The following is a 21,620-nucleotide window of genomic DNA, read 5'->3' as shown; positions in this document are numbered from 1 at the left end:
CCGTTTATTTTGAGTGGATGCAGCACCAAGTGACCCTTTTACATTAGACAGGGTCCTATGATTCAGTGTAAATTTTAAAGAATATATAGTTTAAGTGGACAGTTCACCCCAAAATCAAAAATACATATTTTCCATCTTACCTGTAGTGCTGTTTATCAATCTAGCTTGTTTCAGTGTCTGCTGAATGTTGGAGATACTGGCTGTAGCAATGTTTGCCTGCTCTATAAAAATGGAAATAGATGACACTCAACAGCAATGCAACTTTCCAGAAATCATGACCTCATTACTCAAGATAATCCACAGACCTTGTTTTAAGCAGTTCCATGTAGGAACTATTTTCTTACTACACTGTCCAACCTTATTACAGTTTTCGAGACACCCTTTAGTGGCAGTTTGCACCGGGCGGCAGCATTTTTTTGTCACTCCAAGCAAGGTGTAGCTTTAAAGGTTGAGGAAGCCCACATATGAGGTGGATGAAACCAAAAGTCCGTCAAGTTAATTTAAGAATAACGTTTTGTGTTGCTGTGTGTAGAATACTACGCAAGTGACATATTACATGTACTAGATAATTAAACATTGTAAGACACTTGCTTGTTTTTGGCCTGACCATGATTTTTTTCTAAACGTAACTAAGTGCTATTGTTTCCTGACAGTAACTGTGTACTTTTGTTTCCCTAAATCTACAGAAGTAAAAAAATATATGCGGGTAACCAAGAGCATCAAAGTTTGATAGTTAAAGATATTGCTGCTGAGTTTTTCAAATGTAATTTTTTGCCACTTTGAGCACCACAAGCTGAGTGCCATCTAGTTCTATTATATTGTAGAGAAAGCAGACACCTCTACAGCCGATGTCTTCATCAATCGACAGCCCACACCAAAACAATCTAGATTGTTAAATAGCACTACAAGTAAGAGGAAAAATATGTATTTTCAGTTTGGGGTGGGGGATGTCCCTTTTAATGAACATTTAATCATTGCAACAGCCATGATAAAATGTGGTTAATTGAGCTGAAAAAAGGCCTATTCTCTGCCTTTTATATGCAACACATGGTTGAATGATCTGTAAAAGAACATGCAATTTAAAGTACAAACTATCACGGGAACTAAAAACACGTTGTAGTACATTCAGTGCATTCACACATCAGGTCACCAAATGACATGATGTAATCGTCTGTACAGAAGCCAAGCACAGTCAGACTGACTTCTGGCCTCCCTTTCTTGTCTTTATTTATTTGTGTTTAATGTTGCAGGCCTGCAGCTGATTTAAGATTATACCAGCAGCATGTGTTTGAGTGTTATTTTAAAGGCAGCTCGTGTCCAATTCTTTTCACTCGTATACATTTTATATATTCCACCGACTCATTCAAACCAATTTTCTGCCATGCACCACATGCGCTCTTATCAGGAGAGGACTTGCCAACAGATATTAGTGCTGTTTTCACCAGAGGCCAGCGCGTGATATGAGGTCACTGATGGCCGTCTTGCAGACCTACCACTTCAAAGGCTTTCTCGTACCCATCGGGGTTGACAGATGGCAGTAGATGGATCCTGGTCTCCTCCACCAGGTGACGTATCCGCTGGTTGCCCGACAGATACTCCAGACACATGAACTGCATCAGCAGGAGGAGCAGCTCTCGTCCCAGCACCTCGTTACCATGGGAACCCGCTGTGTAACGAAACTCTGGTTCACCTGGGTCAGCAGGTTCATGTGAAGGGAGAGATGAGGGGAGAGGGATTAAATATGCAGTCTGTGACTGTGTGTACACAACAGAGAGAAAAACACTGCGAGGAACACAGTGTGATGTCTCTGTTATTGTTATTGTTGTACATTAAGTCACGAACTGTTGCTTTAAATATACTCACCAACTTCATGCTCTCCTGGGTTGTCAGAGATCTCTATGGCGTACAGCTTGAGGCCACTGTGGCTCTTTCCTATGTTATAGATCCGGGTGATGTTGGGGCACATTTCATTCACCACCTTCATAAGCTGTGGAAAGTAAATAATGAAACATCAGCTCTAGATGAAGTATGCAAAATAGTTTTGTTTATTTAATTGTTGGACATTTAGTTAGGAATATTTGCTGTTATGGACAAACATTACCTTTGTAAACTACAAATATATTATTTGTACGTTTTATATGTATCATATTAATGTTACTAAACTGACTGTCATCTGGATGGCATGTCACCTAGACCAGTGGTTCCCAACTGTTGGGTCAAAATTGGGTCGTGGGTCCCTTCTGAATGGACTGCAAGTGGCTCGTGTACATATCAACAAACCTAACCACAAATTATCATAACCACAGTTTTGTTGAAATGTATACTTTCAACATAGCCTTTACATCATGCTTAAGTGCAAAAGCAACAAATTTGTAGTTTACAAAAACGAAAGATGAACATTTTTTGTGACATTTGGAGTAACGGTTACTTATGTACAATCATCAGTATAGAGCAGAGATGGTCAGAGACAAAAAGAAAAATGTATTTGAGGCTGATGCTGATGGAGAGAGTAATATGGACAGATGATGCAGGTGAATATATGTCATTAGGTATTATACTGTGTTGCTGTTAGTAGAGTGCACCTGCGTCATGCTTTGCGTTTATAGAGATAGAGATACAGGTGAATTTCTTTCTACTTGTTGTGTCGTAAACTTTGAGTTTGTAAATCCTGTTGAGATGCAGGTGGATGTGTGTCTTAGTTGATATTGTAGTGATGCCTACATTTCCCATCATGCCCAGTGCTGGACTTATTTATGCTGGTTTCTGTCATTTTTGTGTGTTTACACCATTAGTGAGCTGGCTGTTACACTTCATAATTAAAGCTGTATTGTATTTGGGACTGGTGTAAGTATTGTGTCATAAGTGAAATAACTTTCTTCCCATCTGTCATTCTGTGTTATTTGCCACAATATGCTTGGGCGGGAGGTTAATGGGCTCATCCAGATGAAAAACGCCAGGGCTGAATTTTATCTCTAGTCCATCCCTGGTCAGAGGCATGTCAAACCGAGAAGCCAGTGTTGGTTTGACATGCCTCTGAGGGTATTGTCACGGCACATCGTTCCTATTGGCTGTCCTGCATGGCCACCAGGCTCAGAGGGTTGGGCTCATTCAGGTGTAGAGCCTGTTAGTTTAAAAGTGGGCGTGCCAAAGTAATTAAGGGAGTTAATTTGGACCAGGTGAGAACAGCAGTGGATCGGAGATGTGTCTGAGTGCTGAGAGGAAAATGGACAGTTGAGTTTACTTCTTCTCTAAAACAAGTTTTTGTTTTAAGTTATTGTCGATGTGTTTAATGTCTACAGAAAAACTGTCAGTCGAGGATCGATGCTAAGCAGTTTCGGACCACAGAGAGTGAACTGACCGAGTGACGCCTGTCAGAGAGTGCTGGGACAACAAGGCAGCAGGTAGGCCCACATCCCCTACCTTTAGCCTGGCAACCGAATGCTCACTCTCTGGTAATATGTGTATGTCGACACGTGTTTGCCTATGTGATAGTATCAAGTGCTCAGGGTTGTGTTTGCCGTGACAGTATGCATTGGTCATTAGAAAAAAAAAGGTAGCAGTGATGTGCGTAGCATATTTTGATGCCTTTGTTCCTCAATATAGTGGAAGAGTACCATTTGGTGTGTAAAAATGCAAAAAATCCCATTAGCAAAGTTAAAGCCAGGACTATTTTGGTTTTGTCGGCCATTGAACAGAGAACGGTGCAAACTCTGATATCTTAATGTATGGAGGCCATCAGTAGAAAACACGCTGCAATTTAAGAAAACACATGCAAATAAAGAAAACATCATCAGTTTGAAGACACATGCGCAGCAATTTGAGAATGCAAATACTACAAAACATTAAGAAGATGCAGTTCAATACATCACGACATAATGGAAGGGTTTCCAGATGACATGCAATAATGATGCACATATCCGGATGCGCTTGTATTCAGTTATTAGTCAGTGGTGTTGGAAAATGAGCTAAAAGTGTTTTATACTGCAGTGAAGCCAGCCTCCATTCAAAAAAAAAAGACGGTTTGACACGTCACCACTTTTTTTAGTGGTTCATGTATATGATAGGCATTACTGTAAGAGTGTGTAACAGCTTCGTCAATCACATTCATTCAACATGTCAGTCAGTCTGTCTGTCATATATAAATGATTAAATAAATATATAAACAAATCAAAATAAGAAAGGGTTTGTTTTCAGCGACCTAACACTTAATTTGCATACAAATAAAAGGCCAAAATGCTTAGAGGCCATGTGCCAAGTACCCAAGCTATATGTTTAAATACAGCCATGTAAGTGTTAAAATGAGAGGAAAGTCCTACATTGACAGACAATTTTCTGCCCAAGTTTAAACAGATTTGTTTATTTTTCATGAGATTTTCTATATTTCTCTTTTTTCTTTGCTCTCCGCGCTAGTTGTGGGGCTTATTTAGAAAAAAGGTCATATCACATAGTTGCATGCACTAATTAGGATTAATTTTTTTGACATTTGATTTACGATATTTGAATCAGAATCCGATGACTGTGTCATCAATGTAAGATTTTATAGAAAAGTTTTCAATTATTTTTACACTTTGATATGTCTACTGTAAATGCTAGATATGTGTTGCATTTAAAATAGTACTAAATAATCACCATGTTATTGGAAATTTCAGTATTGTTTAAAAAAAAAACAAAAAGAAAACAACAATATCAGTAGCGCTGACACAGACCTTATTAAATAACACTCAGTGAAGAGGGGGGGCTGTGTGGAAAAGCAGTCAAGGTAATTATGAAGACAGGCTTGAAAAGGAGCTGATTAAAATAGCAACAACTATCATTTACTCATGTGGGCGTGAGTGGAGACACAAAGAGGAAGTGCAGCAGGACTAACAAGCTGTTAAGAAATCTGTGTTGAGTCGCTCCTCCCGCTGCTGCAGAAGTCATTAGCCAGTCAGGAGTGATGGCATTTTAATTAAGGCTGGGTTGAATCCTGACTTTTCTAACCAAGGAAATCATTAGACAAACATCTGGTTTGGTTCATAAAACCAAGAATTACAAGTCGACAGTGACATTTTTTCCCAATTTAATAAAGTGCAGCGTTGCTTTGTCAAAAATACCTGGATTGTATTTACTAGGATCAATTCAGAACATCCTGTCTTTACACACAGTCATTTCATTACCACTTTTATTGTTTCTTAAAGAAAGACGCTATTACTGAATGATATAGACTGTGTTTTAATGTGCCAATAGTGACTTTATAATTAAACTTATGTTGTCATTAAATATAAGCTTTTTGGCTGGGATGTGCCAGATCAACGTCACGGTAATATACCATATTCCTCTTTAAAAAATGTGAAAAAATTCTTGTTTGGGGCTCACCCAAATATTTTGGAAAATAGTCCCTGGATGGAAATTCATACTGGCAAATTTTAAATACTGGATGCAGTTAGCTAGGACAGTCAGCTAACCACCATACATGCGTTAGGTGCAACCATCAGACAAACATTACCTTTTAATTGGAATGAAAATTGGGTTGACGATATTTTAAATGTCCAATGGTGTAAAGATTTAAATTGTGTAGATGTAAATTTACAAAGTTTTGCAGACGTTGGCTATTGTTCTCCACCTCATGACAAAATGGCGCTATTCTATGTAAAGATGACATTGATTTTGAAACTCAGGAGGTGGTTACTTAACAAAACAAACAAAATATCATCATCTATCATCATCTGTCGTCAGTATTCTACATCAAATTGATGTTGGCCTGACATTGAATTTTGGTCAGCTGACATTACACCTTAAATTCAATCAAATATCAGCATCTGATGAGGTTGGTTGCCAGCTGGGAGCTTTTTTGACTGGTGTTGTGTCAAAGTCTGTTCCGTTGTATATTTTTTGTGCATTAGGCAGCGATTGGCTTTCGTAGGAGTGATTTTTCCAGTCTAGCTAACACGGGTAGATGTTTGAATCTCTTTTGGGATGTGCACAGACATCAGTAGAGAAATATAAAAACACCTCCCTATAGTGACAAACTTTGCATGGAGACAGTCAAGCTCAGACATTTTAGGGGGCATAAACAGAAAAAAAACACATTTTTGTAGTGGAGGGGGACTTTAAGCAATATAACATATCTTTTTTACTGCTCTCTTGGGGCATGCACTTTATTTGAGAAGCCACAATGGACTATTTTCACTCTGAGGTTCTGCCACAGAACAATTTAAACTGCTGTGGATCAGGTACCTGCATGAAGAAAAGAAATGTCAAGAATGAAAAGGCTTTGAAAATAACCCTTTCTTGCTTTGTAAATGCCTTCTGAGGATGGACACCCTGTGTGACATACATTACAGCCTCAAAGGTACAGAGAGATAAAAAAGAAAATAAAAAGCGCATTTCATGCTGTCATACTCCCCCCAAAAACATTTACAGTACGCCATAGGGTATAGCGCATTAATTGGAGTAGATCGTTGGTCATGACAGCAGTTGGGGACACCTGTTGTTGGCTGTTTGGCACAGGGGAGCCGTTACATTAGAGGTGATTGTGATTCGCAGCACTTGTACCTTCACAACCACTCAGTCACAGTGTAAGCAGTGACAAATACAGCTGTCCTCCTCCTCGGTACAAACAGGCTACTGTTCATGACAACTATATGAATAAGTAATGATGCAACCCTGGAGATGCTTAATGCATTTTCATGCGGCTGGCAGCGCTCACTTCATTTGTTACCGTTGCACACTTTGTTCTTGAAAAGGACACAACTTGTCTGGTGTTGGCTCGCGGTTACACAAGATGTTTTATTGCTCCCTGCTCTGGAGTCTTTGAATGAGCAGGCGGCTGATATCTGTTGTTTTCTGCTCGCGGTGACTCACCTGCCTCATTTCTTTGTAGCTGTGGTGTCTGAAGTCCAAGTCGTCTGTTGTTATGACTTCATTGCGTCTGTGGTAATAATTATTTGGATCTGTGGAGAATCAGAAAACATATAAAGGAGGTGGATGAGTTATTTTTATTTGTTGTGATACCAGAGGAGAGGAATGATCATGTCAGGTGGGTCGAGGTTATAAACGCTGAGCACCTGCTCTATTTCCTGCAGTTTAAGGTTCAGCTCGGCCAGTTTTTTTTCTTCTTGTGTTGGTGTTTTGTGCCAGCGTTTTGAGACATCATCCCAACACAAACAAAGTGAAAACTAATTTAATTTGTTGTTCTCCTTGCGCTTGACAATTAGACATTAATCACTCAATGGCAGCATGTCTTTCCAGAAACAGTGTCCCAGTTACTGTGGATAATCTACACAGATTTTACTGTGCAAAGCTTTTGTTTAAACTCTTGTTTCAGTAGAAAATGTGAGAGGAGTGTAGAGGTGAGTGGGGCAGATTTGTATGTAGGGTGAACTATCCCTTTAACTAAAGTACAAATTGAAATCTGAGTCAATTAAAAGGTTTGTTTTCTAAATTGGTTATATGGCTAAGTGGGTGCTCCAATAAAAAAACATGGGACTTTAACACAGGCTACTTTTACAGTACGATAACTGAATGAGAAACTACATATTTATGGTATCACAGTATACAATATTACATAATTACTATTACCATTGTCACTTACAATGACCCTCTAAAGAATGAAAACAGAAGGATTGTTATGTTGGACAAAATATCATAACTAAACCTTGAGACTATTTTTAAAAATTTAAGTGTGTATAAAAAGTTTTACATAAAGTTGAGGGGGAAAGGAAATGCACACTCACAGGGAAGGTCCTCTGTCCAGTTGCATTTTTTTTTCATGACCGTAGGTAAGAAAATGTACACAGTATTATAACTGTCAATTTTAACAACATGGTATACCTTGAAATCCCATAACCCTGGTAAAGTGTGAAAATAAAAGTCAACATTCACTTATTTAAAGTTCGTACCATCAGAAACTTGATTATTTCATGGTAGATTTATTGGTCATATCCTTGATCCTGCAACATTTTTGGAGCTGAAGGTTGAGTTGATTAAAATCAGCAGCTACTATGAATAATTTTAACCCTAAAGCATAATATATGTAGTTTTGAAACAGTGATGTTGTTTGCTTGATCGTGGCATCATGTCAGAAATTTCTGATACGTGTTGTTCTTAGCGCACAAATGCTGTATTCTGTAGCTCTAATGTCTGTTTGCAAAAGTTACAAATGTAGCCTCCTCGTAGCAGAAATTGTTCATGTGTCTGCTTTGTCCATACAAACCCGTCACCTGGCATAGGACAGCCAAGGATCTCCACTCTCATGCAGATACTGCCGCTGTGAAACCAAGAGCGAGGGTTGACTCGGATGTATCTGCCGACCACTGGCGCTGGGAAAACATTCCTGACCGGGATCTCCTTTTCCCTGTTGCCAATGAAGATCTACTGAGACAAACACATTCAGACAGATCGTCAACAAAGAACAGGATTTATTTTTGTTACGTTAACCTCAGTTGATCTTAGCTATGTAGTCAAACACTGTTTGTGACAAGATGTTGAAGGTAGGGTTTGACTGATTATCGACCTGGCCAATTATCGGGGCCAATATTTGGCATTTTGCTGATAATCTGTATTTGTATTTGTTTTAATGATCGCTGATAAAATAAATTAATGGATAAGTGTGCATATTTTACTCAACCAAAACCAGCGAAGGTGTCAGCATGGGAGGAACTTTTGCTTTGTAAAAACTTCAGGGAGCTATTTTTATTCTTTTTTTTTTTTTTTTTAATTTAAATTTTCACTGAACTTCATAAAAAAGTGGCAGGGAACTTGGTGTTCATGAAGTTGAAAGGTTCAGTTTTGATTAAGGATTTGCTAAAGGCATTTAAACAAAGTTTTGTGTTGGAGTTTGTTATATTCCAGATTATAAATTTCAACAGAAATATTTTCATTTTTATTGTAAATGCATATCCGTTCCAAATATCAGTTGTCGGTCTCATTAAGTACTAATAATGAGTATCAACCCTGAAAATCAGTCGAGCCCTAGTTGAAAGTCACCCTCAAAATCTAATAAAGTCACTTCATTTGATGGACAGGACATATAGTAGATGCTTAAGACGTTTTTTGGACGTAGAATAAATTCTGTTAGAACATACATGGAGCATAAAAATGAAAATAAAAAGAATAGTTTCTATGCTTTGGTCAACTAACCATTGAGCAAACACACGTCTATGTACCTGTAGAGCATAATTAAACCATGACACCATGAGATTTTATTGTAAATTTTAACACCCAGGTTCATAGCTCTTCTCTGCACCTTTTGGCATTTTGCAAGACAAACTGTGCAGTTTGGCATTTGGCATGAAAGGTGTGCGAGTGGGTGGGCGGGGAGCGTGTAGCTTGTAGACTAAATTACTGCTGGGGCATTATCTCCCACATCTATGACATCACCAGCCAGGGGAGTGTACAGTTACACCAAAATTTCATTAGCTGGAACGTGAACCGCAGCAGGGAGCGACGAGGATATGATTTCAAAAAATATAATCTGATCTGCATGTGTACTGATAACAGGATTAGTAATATTGTTATTATTTTATAGCGTCAGTTGCTGCTTTAGTTTGTGGTCTATGAATTTCTGTATTTGGTTTCCTTCTACTCAATTACATCAAGTGTGGAGATGTAACTCTGGGACGAGTTTCCCATCTGCCTGAGGATCATCAGTATTTACTACTGTCTCCCAGCTCATTAAGCTTGGAAATAAGCAGAGATCTAAATCTTCCTCTGTAATTGCTCTCGGGCAAGAATTCATTTTTCTATCAGCTCCGAGTCAACAAGGGACACACAGAACAAGACTCCTTCTGAAGCTTGTTTACGCAGAGAATGAGTAATAATGCTTGAGCTCAAAAGCTTCACAGAGTGATAATAATTGCCTGCTTTGTAGATGTATATGTCAGGAGATACAGTTTTAAATGTCACGATTGTTACTCACCATGTCCTTGGAGCCGTTCTTCACCGTTACCCAGGTGTGACTGTCATTGCTCACCATGACCTTGTACGAGGTCACCCAGTCGCTCCTGTTGGAGAAAATCAGTGAACGAGAGGAAGAAATGAAATATCCCATAAGGCTGAATTCAATGCAAATGAGGTGACTGTGAGGCAGTCGCTCAGCACACATCCAGACACGCTTTATTCTCACAGGGTGGAAGTCAGTTTAAAAATAGGACAATGTGAGCGGAGGTCAAAGAATTTTTATTAGAAGTGTCACTTGAGCCTGTTATTGCTTAAAGTTTTGGAATATGAGCAAAAGGGAAGTTTGTCATGCAGAAGATTTTCATTTTAACTGGATCGACTTCTCGTTTTGAATTCCAGGAAACTTGAATCAGACTGGATTGCCATTTTGTTTTTACTTCATTCATTGATTTGAATCCCTAGGAATAGGAACACTTTGACATTTTAGGAAATGCACTGTGCTTGCTCTCTTGCTGAGTATTAGATGAGAATATTGATACCACTTTGAGGTTTAAATATAAAACTATCCAGCAGCAGGTTAGCTTAGTATAAAGACTAAAAGCAGGGAGAAAAAATACCCTGGCTTCGTCCATATTAGAAAAATTTGCCTACTGGCACCTCTAAACCTCATGAAATTAACACAGTTTATCTCATTTGTCTATTCTATACATGAGGTTAATGGGATAATTCACCCCATAAAAAATACATATTTTCCTCTTACCTGTAGTGCCATTTATCAGTTAAGATTGTTTTGGTGTGAGTTGCTAAGTGTTGGAGGTATCGGCCTCATAAATGTCTGACTTCTCTCAAACATAGTGAAACTGGAGTGCACTCAGCATGTGGAGCTCAAAGCAAATAAAGAAATAAAAAAATGAAAAATTGGAAAAAAAAAGGGGGGGGGGGGTGAAAAACACAATGTCACTAGAGGTAGTGGCCTGGTTACAGTTAAAAATCCAAATGTTAGTGATTACAAAGGGGATATACAAAGTATTTGAATATATTCTTTTTGGTAAAACATTTGTCAGTAATGGTGCAAGTAAGTAATCAAAAAGAAATGAAATGTACTATGTTATATTACTTTGAAGTATTTAATAGTTACATTACTTAATATATTATTAACATGGTAATCTCAAATCTATTACATTTTAATAGTAACAACACACCCGACTGTATAGTGACTGTGTAGTCCATCAAATCTGCATAATTTTACATTGTTATGTTATATTCTGAAGAAACACAATGCTAACTTAATAAAATAAAATCTTAACATAATTTTAAGAATACATTGTTTTGCAAAAATCAGATTAGACAATGTTTTCAGTATTTTTTCTGGATATTTGAGGGTTTTCCCACCCTACAATGGGGAATGTTTCACAGGCTAATTCCGGCAATTTACAGAAAATTCATCTGGATAAACCAATTTGAAAAAAATCTTGAAATTGTTGTCCTGGCAATAGTAATGTAACTCTGAATCTTTTAAAAGACTATTTACAGATTTTTAGGAGAGATAAATGGGAGAAATGGCTGTTGGGAACAAAAGAAGCCTTTAAAAATATACAGAAGTTGTAGTTGAGGAGCCAAAAATTGCAAATATGTTGTTATTTTTCTTAAAAGTATCTTAGGTAGAGCACACAGCGTGGTGAAACATCAAAATAAAACACTACTCTGTCTGTCTGCAGAAAGACTTCACTGATGATTTAATGCCCCATCATGCCCAGTGTGAGCAGGATGTAGGCTGACAGTGACTCTCATGCATCTGGATAAAGACATCAGCTCCGAGCTGGTCCAGCCTGGTAAGAATTCCCAGTTCTGCTAATTAAAGCGCTGTTCGAAGCCCCTGGGCTGGCACCACAGACAGCTACATGGCCTACAGAGCTAATTGCGGGGAAATTCTGTCTCAGGCATCGGAGTCCTCTGCACCCTCAGATCGCGTCGGCCTTGAAGGAAAATTACAAACACAGCCTGATAGAGTATCTCCCCATGCTCTCTAACTACACAGCAGTTTCCAGAAGTCTGTGCCCACCCTTTCCAATTAGGAGGTGCAAAGGCCAAAAGTTGTCAAATATTATTACAGAGCAAGTCAGAGTAGGTATGGCAGGGAAAAATGTGAACAGAAGCAGTTTTTGGTTTTCTTGATGAATAAGGGAATAAATAAAATTACAACTTTTCCTTTTAGTTCGTTACTTTGTCATTTGACAAAATCCCTTACATGGACTGGGGTGGGGGATGCTCTACTTATTTTTACCAAGACGGGTGCTACTTTCTAAGAAGGAATACTTTATAAGTTTCTTTTTTGAAAATGCTTTTAGGCCACAAACCTGTATAGTTGTCTGTATTGTTTGACACAATAGGTGTAGTATAATGGAGAATCTAGTCTTGTTGAAAAGTGTGGGCTGAATAATACAAGATAAATTATTATGATTACAGGCACACACATTGTCCTCTGTGAGTTCAGAGTGGATTTTCAAGACCTCATGGAAACAAGGATGTATTGCACAGTAGTAGTGTTAGTTTGATATACAGTAGCATCAATACATTAGGTATGTAGCAGGATTTAGGACAAATTTTAATTAAAAAAAATGACATCTACCTTGTACATTGTACTTTACTGGGTTAACTATACCGAGTGCCCACAGGGTAGAAAACCATTATGTCACCAATCAAACCCAAGACCCTGAGTTGTTTTGACCCAGTGTTATGGAGGAAAAACTGAAATTGAACAAAAGAAAAAATCATTAGGTCATGAGTTATTTGGTCAGCAGTTGCAAGCTGCAGAGGAAAATGTTGGCATTGTACATTTCTGCAAGTAAACAATGCCAACATGTTACATTGGTATATTTCAGATGCATTATATCATTATTTCTAAGGTGACGCACTACTGATTACATGATTACATGAGCTGAATTTGTGGTTAGTAGGTGGATGGTGCGACACATAGGTGAGACCGCTTTCAAGCTGCAGAACAATGTTTGAGACTAACAACACCGCCTGTTGTTATTTTAACATTGGTGGCATTCCTAGGGGCGACCGTGCTACCAAAAGAGAAAGTCTGGCATTTCCAGCCATAATTGTGCCACCAAAGGTGTTTTTTAGTGAGACATCGCTGGCATCTCCAGCTGCGATTGTGCCACCAAAAGCAGGTGTTTAAAGCCAAAACATGATCTTTTCCATAATCAAGTGTTTTTTTTTTGTGCCTAAACATAACTGCACTTAAAGAAACATCAAGTTTCAAAACATCCCCTACAAAATAACGTACAAATGTTTCGCATCCATGGTTTGCAGAAACGTACAATGTCAACATCAAACTGTCAAACTCATAATTTACTCTTGCCTTACATGAACTTGCTACATGATTGTTATTAATATGTGTCGAACACGCTCAGTGTTTTGCACAACTTACAATACATTATGTTTTTAAGATTTAACTTTAACTAGCCTGTCTTACTGGGTCAAAAAAAAATAGTTTGATGAAATAATGCAAGTGCAATAAAAAAATAAATGAATAACATTAACACTGGCTCCGAGCACACCATTGTGTTGAGTCTAATTAGTGATTTGTTTCCCACCACACTGAAAAAAGACAAAACTTTTTTAAAAAATTACTTCAGTTAGTAAAACATCAATAAATATCTTTTCAACTTAATTTCAAAGCAATTGTGTAAATCTTGTTTACTCAATTAAAAAAAACCCAATTAATTTGTGTCTTACCAATTAAAGTAATTATTTAAAATTAATTAACCATTCTCTCTCTGTCTTTTTTTAAATTTAAAGTTAACCCAGTATTTTCTCATATCGGTGCTTTATTGGCTGGGGTAAGATTTGACCCAGTGTTTTGTAGTTTGCAGTATGTCAAACAAGATGCCACTCTACGATTGTACTTTATTACACATATTTTAACAATGACACCATAACTGAAGCAATAGGGATGCATAGCCAGGTTCTAAATATAGAGAATATCTTTAAAATACGTCTGCATGCTCAAAAAAGACCTGCAGACTTATGTAGTTATGAGCCAAAGCAGTGGGAGGCAAGATTATACCCCTATCTTTGTATTTGGAAGTTAAGTACGTAAGTTGCCATGGAGACCTGATGGCACCATAATTCATATCTTAACGAGCTTCACTGACACTTTTAGCAGCACATAGCACACTCATCCTATGTCGGTTAACACTAACTGTAAATGTTATTTAAGTGTTAAAATGTGTACAGTTTAAAATGTAAGTCCTATTATTGTTTCTCTCTTTTTTTTTTAACCACGATCTGAGTGTGATGAACAAGCTCACAGTGGAGAAAAATATTCTTTCTCCTGTGTGATTTTTCTAATGTAGTGACCTTTTAAGGGAGATGAAAGAACGAGGCTGTACTCCAGTCAATCAAATTCATAAATCCTTAATCCTGCAGTGACGGATCAGAAACGACTTGTGAAAAGGGCAAATGCCAGTGAAGGTTTGTGCTGCGCCATGTGGACCAGATTGAAGAGCTTGTTTTGTTTATATTTGTGAGGTAAAATTTTCCAGTTGGGTTTACAGGAAAATCCAAGGGTCATTTAATGTTCTGGAACAATTATTTCTGTCTGTCTACCTCCAGGTTTAGTTTCCCATAGTTATTCTCAGACTCATGCCATCATGTAATTAGATTTTTTGGCAGTTTACTATATTTGGATTTTGATTAGCCATGCTAGCAGCATGGCTGTATTGGACCACCTCTTTGGTCTAGACTGACTTTCTAGTTGGATGGATTGCTATGAAATTTAGCACAGACATTAATAATCCCCAGAGGATGAATCCTACTGATGATGATCCCCTGATGTTTAAATTGGCACCATCATTATGTTGACATTTGTGGTTCTGAGTGAAATGTCTCGACAGCCTCTGATGGATTGCCATGAAATTTATTGCAACTGTACTTTTTGTGTGGTGCTAATTACCAGTTGTTAACATGCTAACATGCTTCCTTAAAATAATGAACATAGTACACATTTGCTAAATGTTGGCATGTTAGCATGATTGCTGTGAGTATTTTAGCATTCTGATGTTAGCATTTAGCTCAAAGTACTGCTGTGCCTACAAAAAGTACAGCCTTACAGAGCTGCTAGCTTCTCTGTGGACTCATTGTCTTGTTATTATACAAAGTTATGCACTCCCAACTTGTCACATAGCAAACTTTGGCCCTACACATCAAACTATGACACTCTCTGTGTCCTTCCAGAGTATTTGCTCATTACATGCATTGTGTCTTTTCAAAATAAACTTCCATTTTCAGAGGAAAGGTACAGTTTACACTCATTAAATGCAAACAGACTTCTTTTAACATAAACTTAGAGCGGACGTTAAAAAAAACAAACTTTTTTTAAGGCTTAATTGCTTAGGTTTAGGCAACAAAAGCAGATAGGTAGGTTTGGCTGAAAATACTATTGTTACTCCACGTATAAGCACACTCTATATTATTAAATTAAGATTTGTTTATTGAGTAACGGGATTGGGATTTGTGGAAAGAGACATTGCTGTTGATTTTTTCAAATGTATTCTCTGGCGCTTTGAGCACCACAAGCCCTATGCCATCAAGTTCGATTATAATCAGAGGAGGCAGACATCTCCACAGCCGATACCTCCAACACTCGGCAACTCACACCAAAACAATATGCAGTGGACTGATTAGTAGAACGAGGAGTAAGAGAAAAAATATGCATATTTGATTTTGAACTGTCTCTTTAAGAGCCTTTAAAGTTAGCTTTGACGAGAAAATCCTCATCCTCCACCATCTGCATCTCTCCATGCATATCCGTGGGGTTCCTACTCACGACCAGAGGGAGCTCCTGCCTTGTGTGATGACCCCTGTGAACTTTGTCAGCCTCCTGGCATCCACCTCGAACCATTGCAGCGGGTCATCTCTCCCCGCGCACCAGGCCCCGTCATAGAGGTCATCTTCATAAAGGCCAGCCTGCAGGACAGAAACCGCCGTGAAGAGCAGAATTTTATTCCAGATGTCCATGTGGCAACACAAACACACTGTCCATACATGTAACAGACCAACTAGTAATGCTGACCACCTCCGCTTTGCTTGTTTTTGTTATTTATTTATTAAAGGCGGTGGTGGAGGAAGTATTCAGATTCTTTACTTAAGTAAAACTATAAACTGTAAAAATACTGTTACAAGTAAAAGTCCTGCGCTGAAATTTTTACTTAAGTAAAAATATGTAGTATATTCAGGAAAATGTACTTAAAGTATTAAAAGTACAAGTACCAAATGCAGAAAAATCTTTTTAAAAAAACGACCCTTAAACAAATAAAATACCCCGCACCCCCCCCAAAAAAATTGCATAGAAAAAAACACCCAAAAAAATGAAAATTTATATAAAATAATCAGAAAAAAAAGCATCTTAAAAACAAACACCTCAAAACTCATTATTATATAATTTATTATTATTATTATTATTGTTATTGATTTAAAAACAAAAACTAAAATGAATAATAAATAGTTTTTAAAAACACTCAAAAAAACCTAGATTAATTAAAAGAAATAGAAAAAACACCCCTAATTATGTTATTCAAAAAAAAAAAAAAAAAAGTAAAATGTTTATCGAAATAGTTGGCAATTAATTTTCTGTCAGTTGACTGATTGATTGATCAGCTAATCATTACATCTGTACTTGTATAAACTGTTTGGTAATTTAATGTATAACAAAACATCACATTCTATAAACTCATCTTATGTTTTTTCGAAAAATGTTTTTTGAAAATCTGAATCGGCAAAGTAACTAAAGCATTCACATGAATTTAGTGAAGTAAAATACAATACAATACAATATTTCTCTGTAAAATATAGTAAAAGTATAAAGTGAAATTTAAAAAAAATACTCAAGTGAAGTACAAGTACCTCAAATTTGTACTCAAGTACAGTACTTGAGTAAATGTACTTAGTTACACTCCACTACTGATTAACGGTGTTAACAGTGGAGAGAGTGAAGCATGCAAAGTCAGCAAGGCTGTGATGTTTACATTTGATCCTCTGAATCTTAAATGCTGTCGAGATAAGAATTAGCAAAGATAAATGTGTCTTTGAAAATGATGAAGACAGCAACTATAAATTTTATAAAAGAGGCTTCGTCACTCAAACTAGACTGGATCACATAAATGGAGGTCAAAAACAAAGCCAGGGGATTTACGGGAATGAACGCAGGACACATCTGTGAGACAGGACTGAGCGATGAAAACAATGTCTCTTTTCCATTTCCCATCATTCAGTTTGAGTGTGCGTGATACTGATGGATCGTGAAGACACATTTTCTTGACGCTTGCTCCATTCAACAGCTGAAAATGTTAAACTAATTATAACGCATAAAATGCTGCTCTCTCCATGAAGCCTGTACTGTACGGTTTGACGTTGTTGGCTCAGAGCGAGAACAGTCACACACACGTGCTGCGTATGTGCTGACAGGTCACATTGTTCATCTTCTCCACCCGAATGTTAACATTATGATGACATACTGCGCCCACATGCTGAGTGCATACTATCACTGCCTCTTTATAGTGACTGTCAGATCTCTTTGAAGTTTATTTTACATGAAGCAGCTCATTATTTAAAGATCTGAACACTGAAGAATCAGACTTGACATAATTAATAAATATTTACATATTCTCACCTCAAAGATGAAAGGTACTTTATGTAAGTCAATATGACACACAATGACATGTATTGCTTTAACTGACTACCTGATGCAACATCCACATAAAAGTAACATTTTTTTTTTTAGGTTTTTTGTTTTTTTTTTATTAAGATTGTAACTGGGGCAAAATCAGTACCATAAAGCTGTATAAGGTTTTGTAAACTATCCTCAACTTTGATCAGTTGTACACTGTTTATTGTAAAATAAAAGTTTTTATCAGTCTTTAACAAAAAGAAAATTAAAGCTGGGGTAGGCAGTTTTATTTTGGTGTCATTGGGCAAAATGTGGTTAAATTTGAGTGGACTGAGTTAAAACTAGGGCCCTTCTCTGAAAGCCTGATTCAGTGGCAGATAATCCTGCAGAGAAAGTTGCTATTCCAGCATTTACGGTCACGTTCTCAAGTGACACAGCAGGTGCGCCGTTTTATACGCCATTCACTGGCGTATAATAACACTGTGACCAGTTCTGTCTGGTTGCGTACTCTCCTAATGCCGTTTAGCAGCGTTTCATGCAGATGTAAAAGCTGGCTTTTGGTGCTGCATTCTTACACCAAAAGCACTGTGAAAGCAGCAGTGTTTTAGGAGCTCAGAGTGAGAATGGCTGCATAAGGGGGAGGATGAGGATAATAAGAGGAAACACTTGGTGACTGAATGAAGCGTGTGCATATGTCTGTGGTCATCTGGTTGGAGGAGGACAGAGAGGGGAGTGCTGCAGGAGGATGTATTTTCAGATTGTGCCATCTTGTTTACCTCTACCAGAAAACAGCATACTAGAAATAGTCCTGTGCATGCAAAGAAAGTTAAGAAACACTGGATGGATTTGGATTTTGGATTTGGACAGGAAATTCATAAAGAATGTAACAGTTGAAGTCATTGTTCTGTAAATATACAACCTATTCATCCTCTAAATGTTAGTGTGTTGTGTGGCTCAACAGACTGGTTGAGCCAACTTTCTGTCGAGATGCAGGTTCGAAATGGAAAAGATAAAAAAAATTGTTTTACATGTGTACAAAAGAAAACTAAACAATCCAAACAATACCCAGACTTTCTTAGGAGAGGCATGTTGTAGCCAAGAAGTCACTGTTTAGCTGCCTTGAACCAAATTCCTAAAGCAAAAAAAAACAACTATACGTTTACTTTTGAATGATTTGTAAGATTTGCAAATAAATACTTCTGCCACGCAGGAACTGCTTTTTGTCCTGTTTGTCAGTTAGCAGAATATATCAAAACTTTGTTGGCAGATTTCAATGAAATATATAGGATTATTTTTTGGTGCTAATCCAGGTCCAGGTGCAGAGCCAGGACCTTTCATTACTTAAATGGAAAAAAAACTGGCATGTGTCCCATTAATGTCAATATATGTATTTTGCTGCAGGATAAGGATACACTCTTTACTTTCTAAGCATTTCTATTACAATTACAAATTTAGAAGGTGTGGTATTTCAGTGCTGTCTAGAAGTTCAATCGTTCATGTTTCACTGCTGGTATGCTTCCACTTTAGCCCTTTGAAACCTGGCGCTACATTGTTCTTCTTGTGCTGGGTTCCTTTGCCATTCACAAGTATTTTAACCACTAAACCCTGAGCAAATGGATGTGATTTTTTTCCCCAAACATCAAGGAAAGACTGCAATGAGAAACTTGGTGAGAAATGTTCCACAAATTGCAAGACATCAGATTTAGAGAACTGAAAAGGCTAGGGTCATTTGTTTTAGGTAACAACAAAGGATAGACATAAAGCTGTATTTTTAATTATTAAAATTACGTATATAAAATAATTTTATACATTTTGTATAATTTTCAAGCACTTTCTTTGTTGTCTTTTAATATTCATTCTGTTTTACTAACTTTCAGGTCATTTCTTGTTTTAATTTTTGGTTAATGTCTTCTTCAATTGGCTCATGTTTAAAAAGGTTAAAGAGAGTTAATTTCATTACAAAACTGTTGGTATCTGGAATCTAAACAAACTGTAGCTACAAAGGTGGAAATAAACCGAGCTCACTGGCCACAGGCCCAGTTCAACAGGCAGCATCTGCTTTCTATGTTTTGCCTCCTGATTTACAGATAATTGTCCTCTAGAATGGACACTATCTGCTCCTCTATGATCCCTAAAAGACACCCCCCCACACACACACACACACCAAAAAAACAAATCCTCTGTTTTGTTGATTTCCTGAAACATAATGCCTTGCTGTCTTGTGTGGATTAAGAGCGCATGTGTGCATGTTGCATTAATTGTGTGGATTTAGCACAGCCTGCAGAAGACGAGGCACGCTGCACACTCTACACGAGCTAATACCCTCAAAGCACAGCTCGCACAAACAGGAAATACCTTTTCTCCCAGATGCCAATCCTTAAAGAACTAGAGTAAGATTTCTACTCAATATTTATTTGTACTAGAACAGTTTTTGCACTTATTTTTTATCTGTGTAATTTCCGCCAAATTGTCCAATTTATAATACTGTCAGTTAGCCAACCACCCCAAATAATTGAGTGACGTTTTAATAATAAGCCTACCATCATGCCATCACCCACTTTAACATAACTTAAATAAAATAAAGAACGTTTAATACTTCAAAAGAGCTACGGTATATGACCCTAAAAACTATGTACTGAATAAAGAGGTTGATAGTTTTTTTGTAGAAGTAGAAAATCTTTTTATAGAACCATTTAAGAACTATTGTTTTTTTTATATATATGTTATCAACATGCTCTCATCCCAAGAGTTCACATATCACCGCTTTGTCAGTGGACTTTTGTATCTACGTCTATGTTTTTGTTAAATGGTGAAAGGTTTCATTCTGTAAATTTAAATTTACACATTAGCAAAATCTGTAATTTAGACAACTAACTTTCAACTTTCTTCACTGTAATTTCTAAGAACATTTTTACAGTGTAGGCTTAGGGATGTACCCCTATAGTTTGATGGCAGATGGTTTTCTTATTGTTAAAAATATGCTGAAACAGAATCATAATGTCACATTCAACTGAGCAAAAGCCAGTTATCACAGCTGACATTTTATATGAACTTAAACTAATCCTGAAATTAAAATATGCAATCTCTGGATCTTTTTTTGTGATGCTGCTTTGTGGGAAAAAAAAAAGACGCTTCCATGGAAGCTTCCAAGAAAAGGTGAGATTGCCCAGGGTATAATGCGAGCCCCGACATTTCTGCTAAGCTTGCCCAAGCTACCAACACTTTACATTCCCGTCTTACCTGAATGTTAAGACGACCTCTGTGTGCACCAAGGCCGTAGCGTTTTGTAGTTGAGGCGTGAAGCTGGAAATCATCAATCTTCAATGTCTCCAGTCCCATGGGAGGGCATTCTGGGTAACGAGAATGATAAATTGGCCCGTGATGTTAATGTTATGTATCATGTGTTGCATTGCTTTCTGCACAGTATAGCTCCTGAGTCTTTGACTCCACAGTAATGAGCAATTTAGACTTTTGCAAAGTGAGCTCAAATGTGTGAAGCAAACAAGACAGCAGCTGCACTCTTTATTAATGAGGAGGTCTAATAATAGGAGCTCTACACAAAAAACATAATGTAGTCAACACACAGTGAACAATGTTCATTCCGATAAAGCGAAATGCCCAAATTAAGTAGAATGTGATTGTTATGATGGTGGTTGGTGGCTGTTATCAGTACTGGTGTTTCAAATCAGACAACTCTAGATGGAAACTCTCGAGTCATTGTCGTTGAGTGAGTCTGTTTTGCTGCTAATTTGATCACCTGTAGGAGACAAACAAAGACAAGTTCATGTGCTTCAAACATTTCACACGTCTGTGCGTAAATAACTAATTGTCTCAAAACTCCAAAAAGTGAGCTTGTGTGCGTGAAATGGAGTTTGACAGAGCGACGGAGGCTTTGATGTCTAAATTACTCTGAATTTAAAATGTTTCGGTCTTCACGGATGATTAATGACTATACACTATGAACGCTTCCTTTTCTTTAATTTTGCAACCTATCACAGCCATCTCACTGCACCCTGAATCCCTGATTAAATGCTGAAATGAGTCTGGCAATATCATGAAAGGG

General features: G+C 37.5%; 1 protein-coding gene across 1 annotated transcript in view; it reads right to left on the bottom strand.

Annotated features, from left to right (window-relative positions):
* The window catches only part of cpxm2 (carboxypeptidase X (M14 family), member 2), a 42,476-nt gene that overhangs the window by 7,765 nt on the left and 13,091 nt on the right, over nucleotides 1-21,620 (bottom strand). Inside the window, exons 3-9 of the mRNA XM_088070537.1 lie at nucleotides 20,798-20,907; nucleotides 15,719-15,858; nucleotides 9,899-9,983; nucleotides 8,202-8,352; nucleotides 6,844-6,932; nucleotides 1,864-1,987; nucleotides 1,494-1,690 (exon numbers count right to left, since the gene is read on the bottom strand). Of these exons, the coding sequence (XP_087926663.1) occupies nucleotides 1,494-1,690; nucleotides 1,864-1,987; nucleotides 6,844-6,932; nucleotides 8,202-8,352; nucleotides 9,899-9,983; nucleotides 15,719-15,858; nucleotides 20,798-20,907 (896 nt within the window). The remainder of the gene's footprint in view (nucleotides 1-1,493; nucleotides 1,691-1,863; nucleotides 1,988-6,843; nucleotides 6,933-8,201; nucleotides 8,353-9,898; nucleotides 9,984-15,718; nucleotides 15,859-20,797; nucleotides 20,908-21,620) is intronic.

The sequence above is a fragment of the Plectropomus leopardus genome, chromosome 19 (assembly GCF_026936395.1).
Source record: "Plectropomus leopardus strain MGB_pleo_1.0 chromosome 19, ASM2693639v1, whole genome shotgun sequence".
Lineage (NCBI taxonomy): Eukaryota > Metazoa > Chordata > Actinopteri > Perciformes > Serranidae > Plectropomus > Plectropomus leopardus.
Note: the sequence above shows the minus strand (reverse complement) of the source record. Positions and strands in the feature narration are given on the sequence as shown.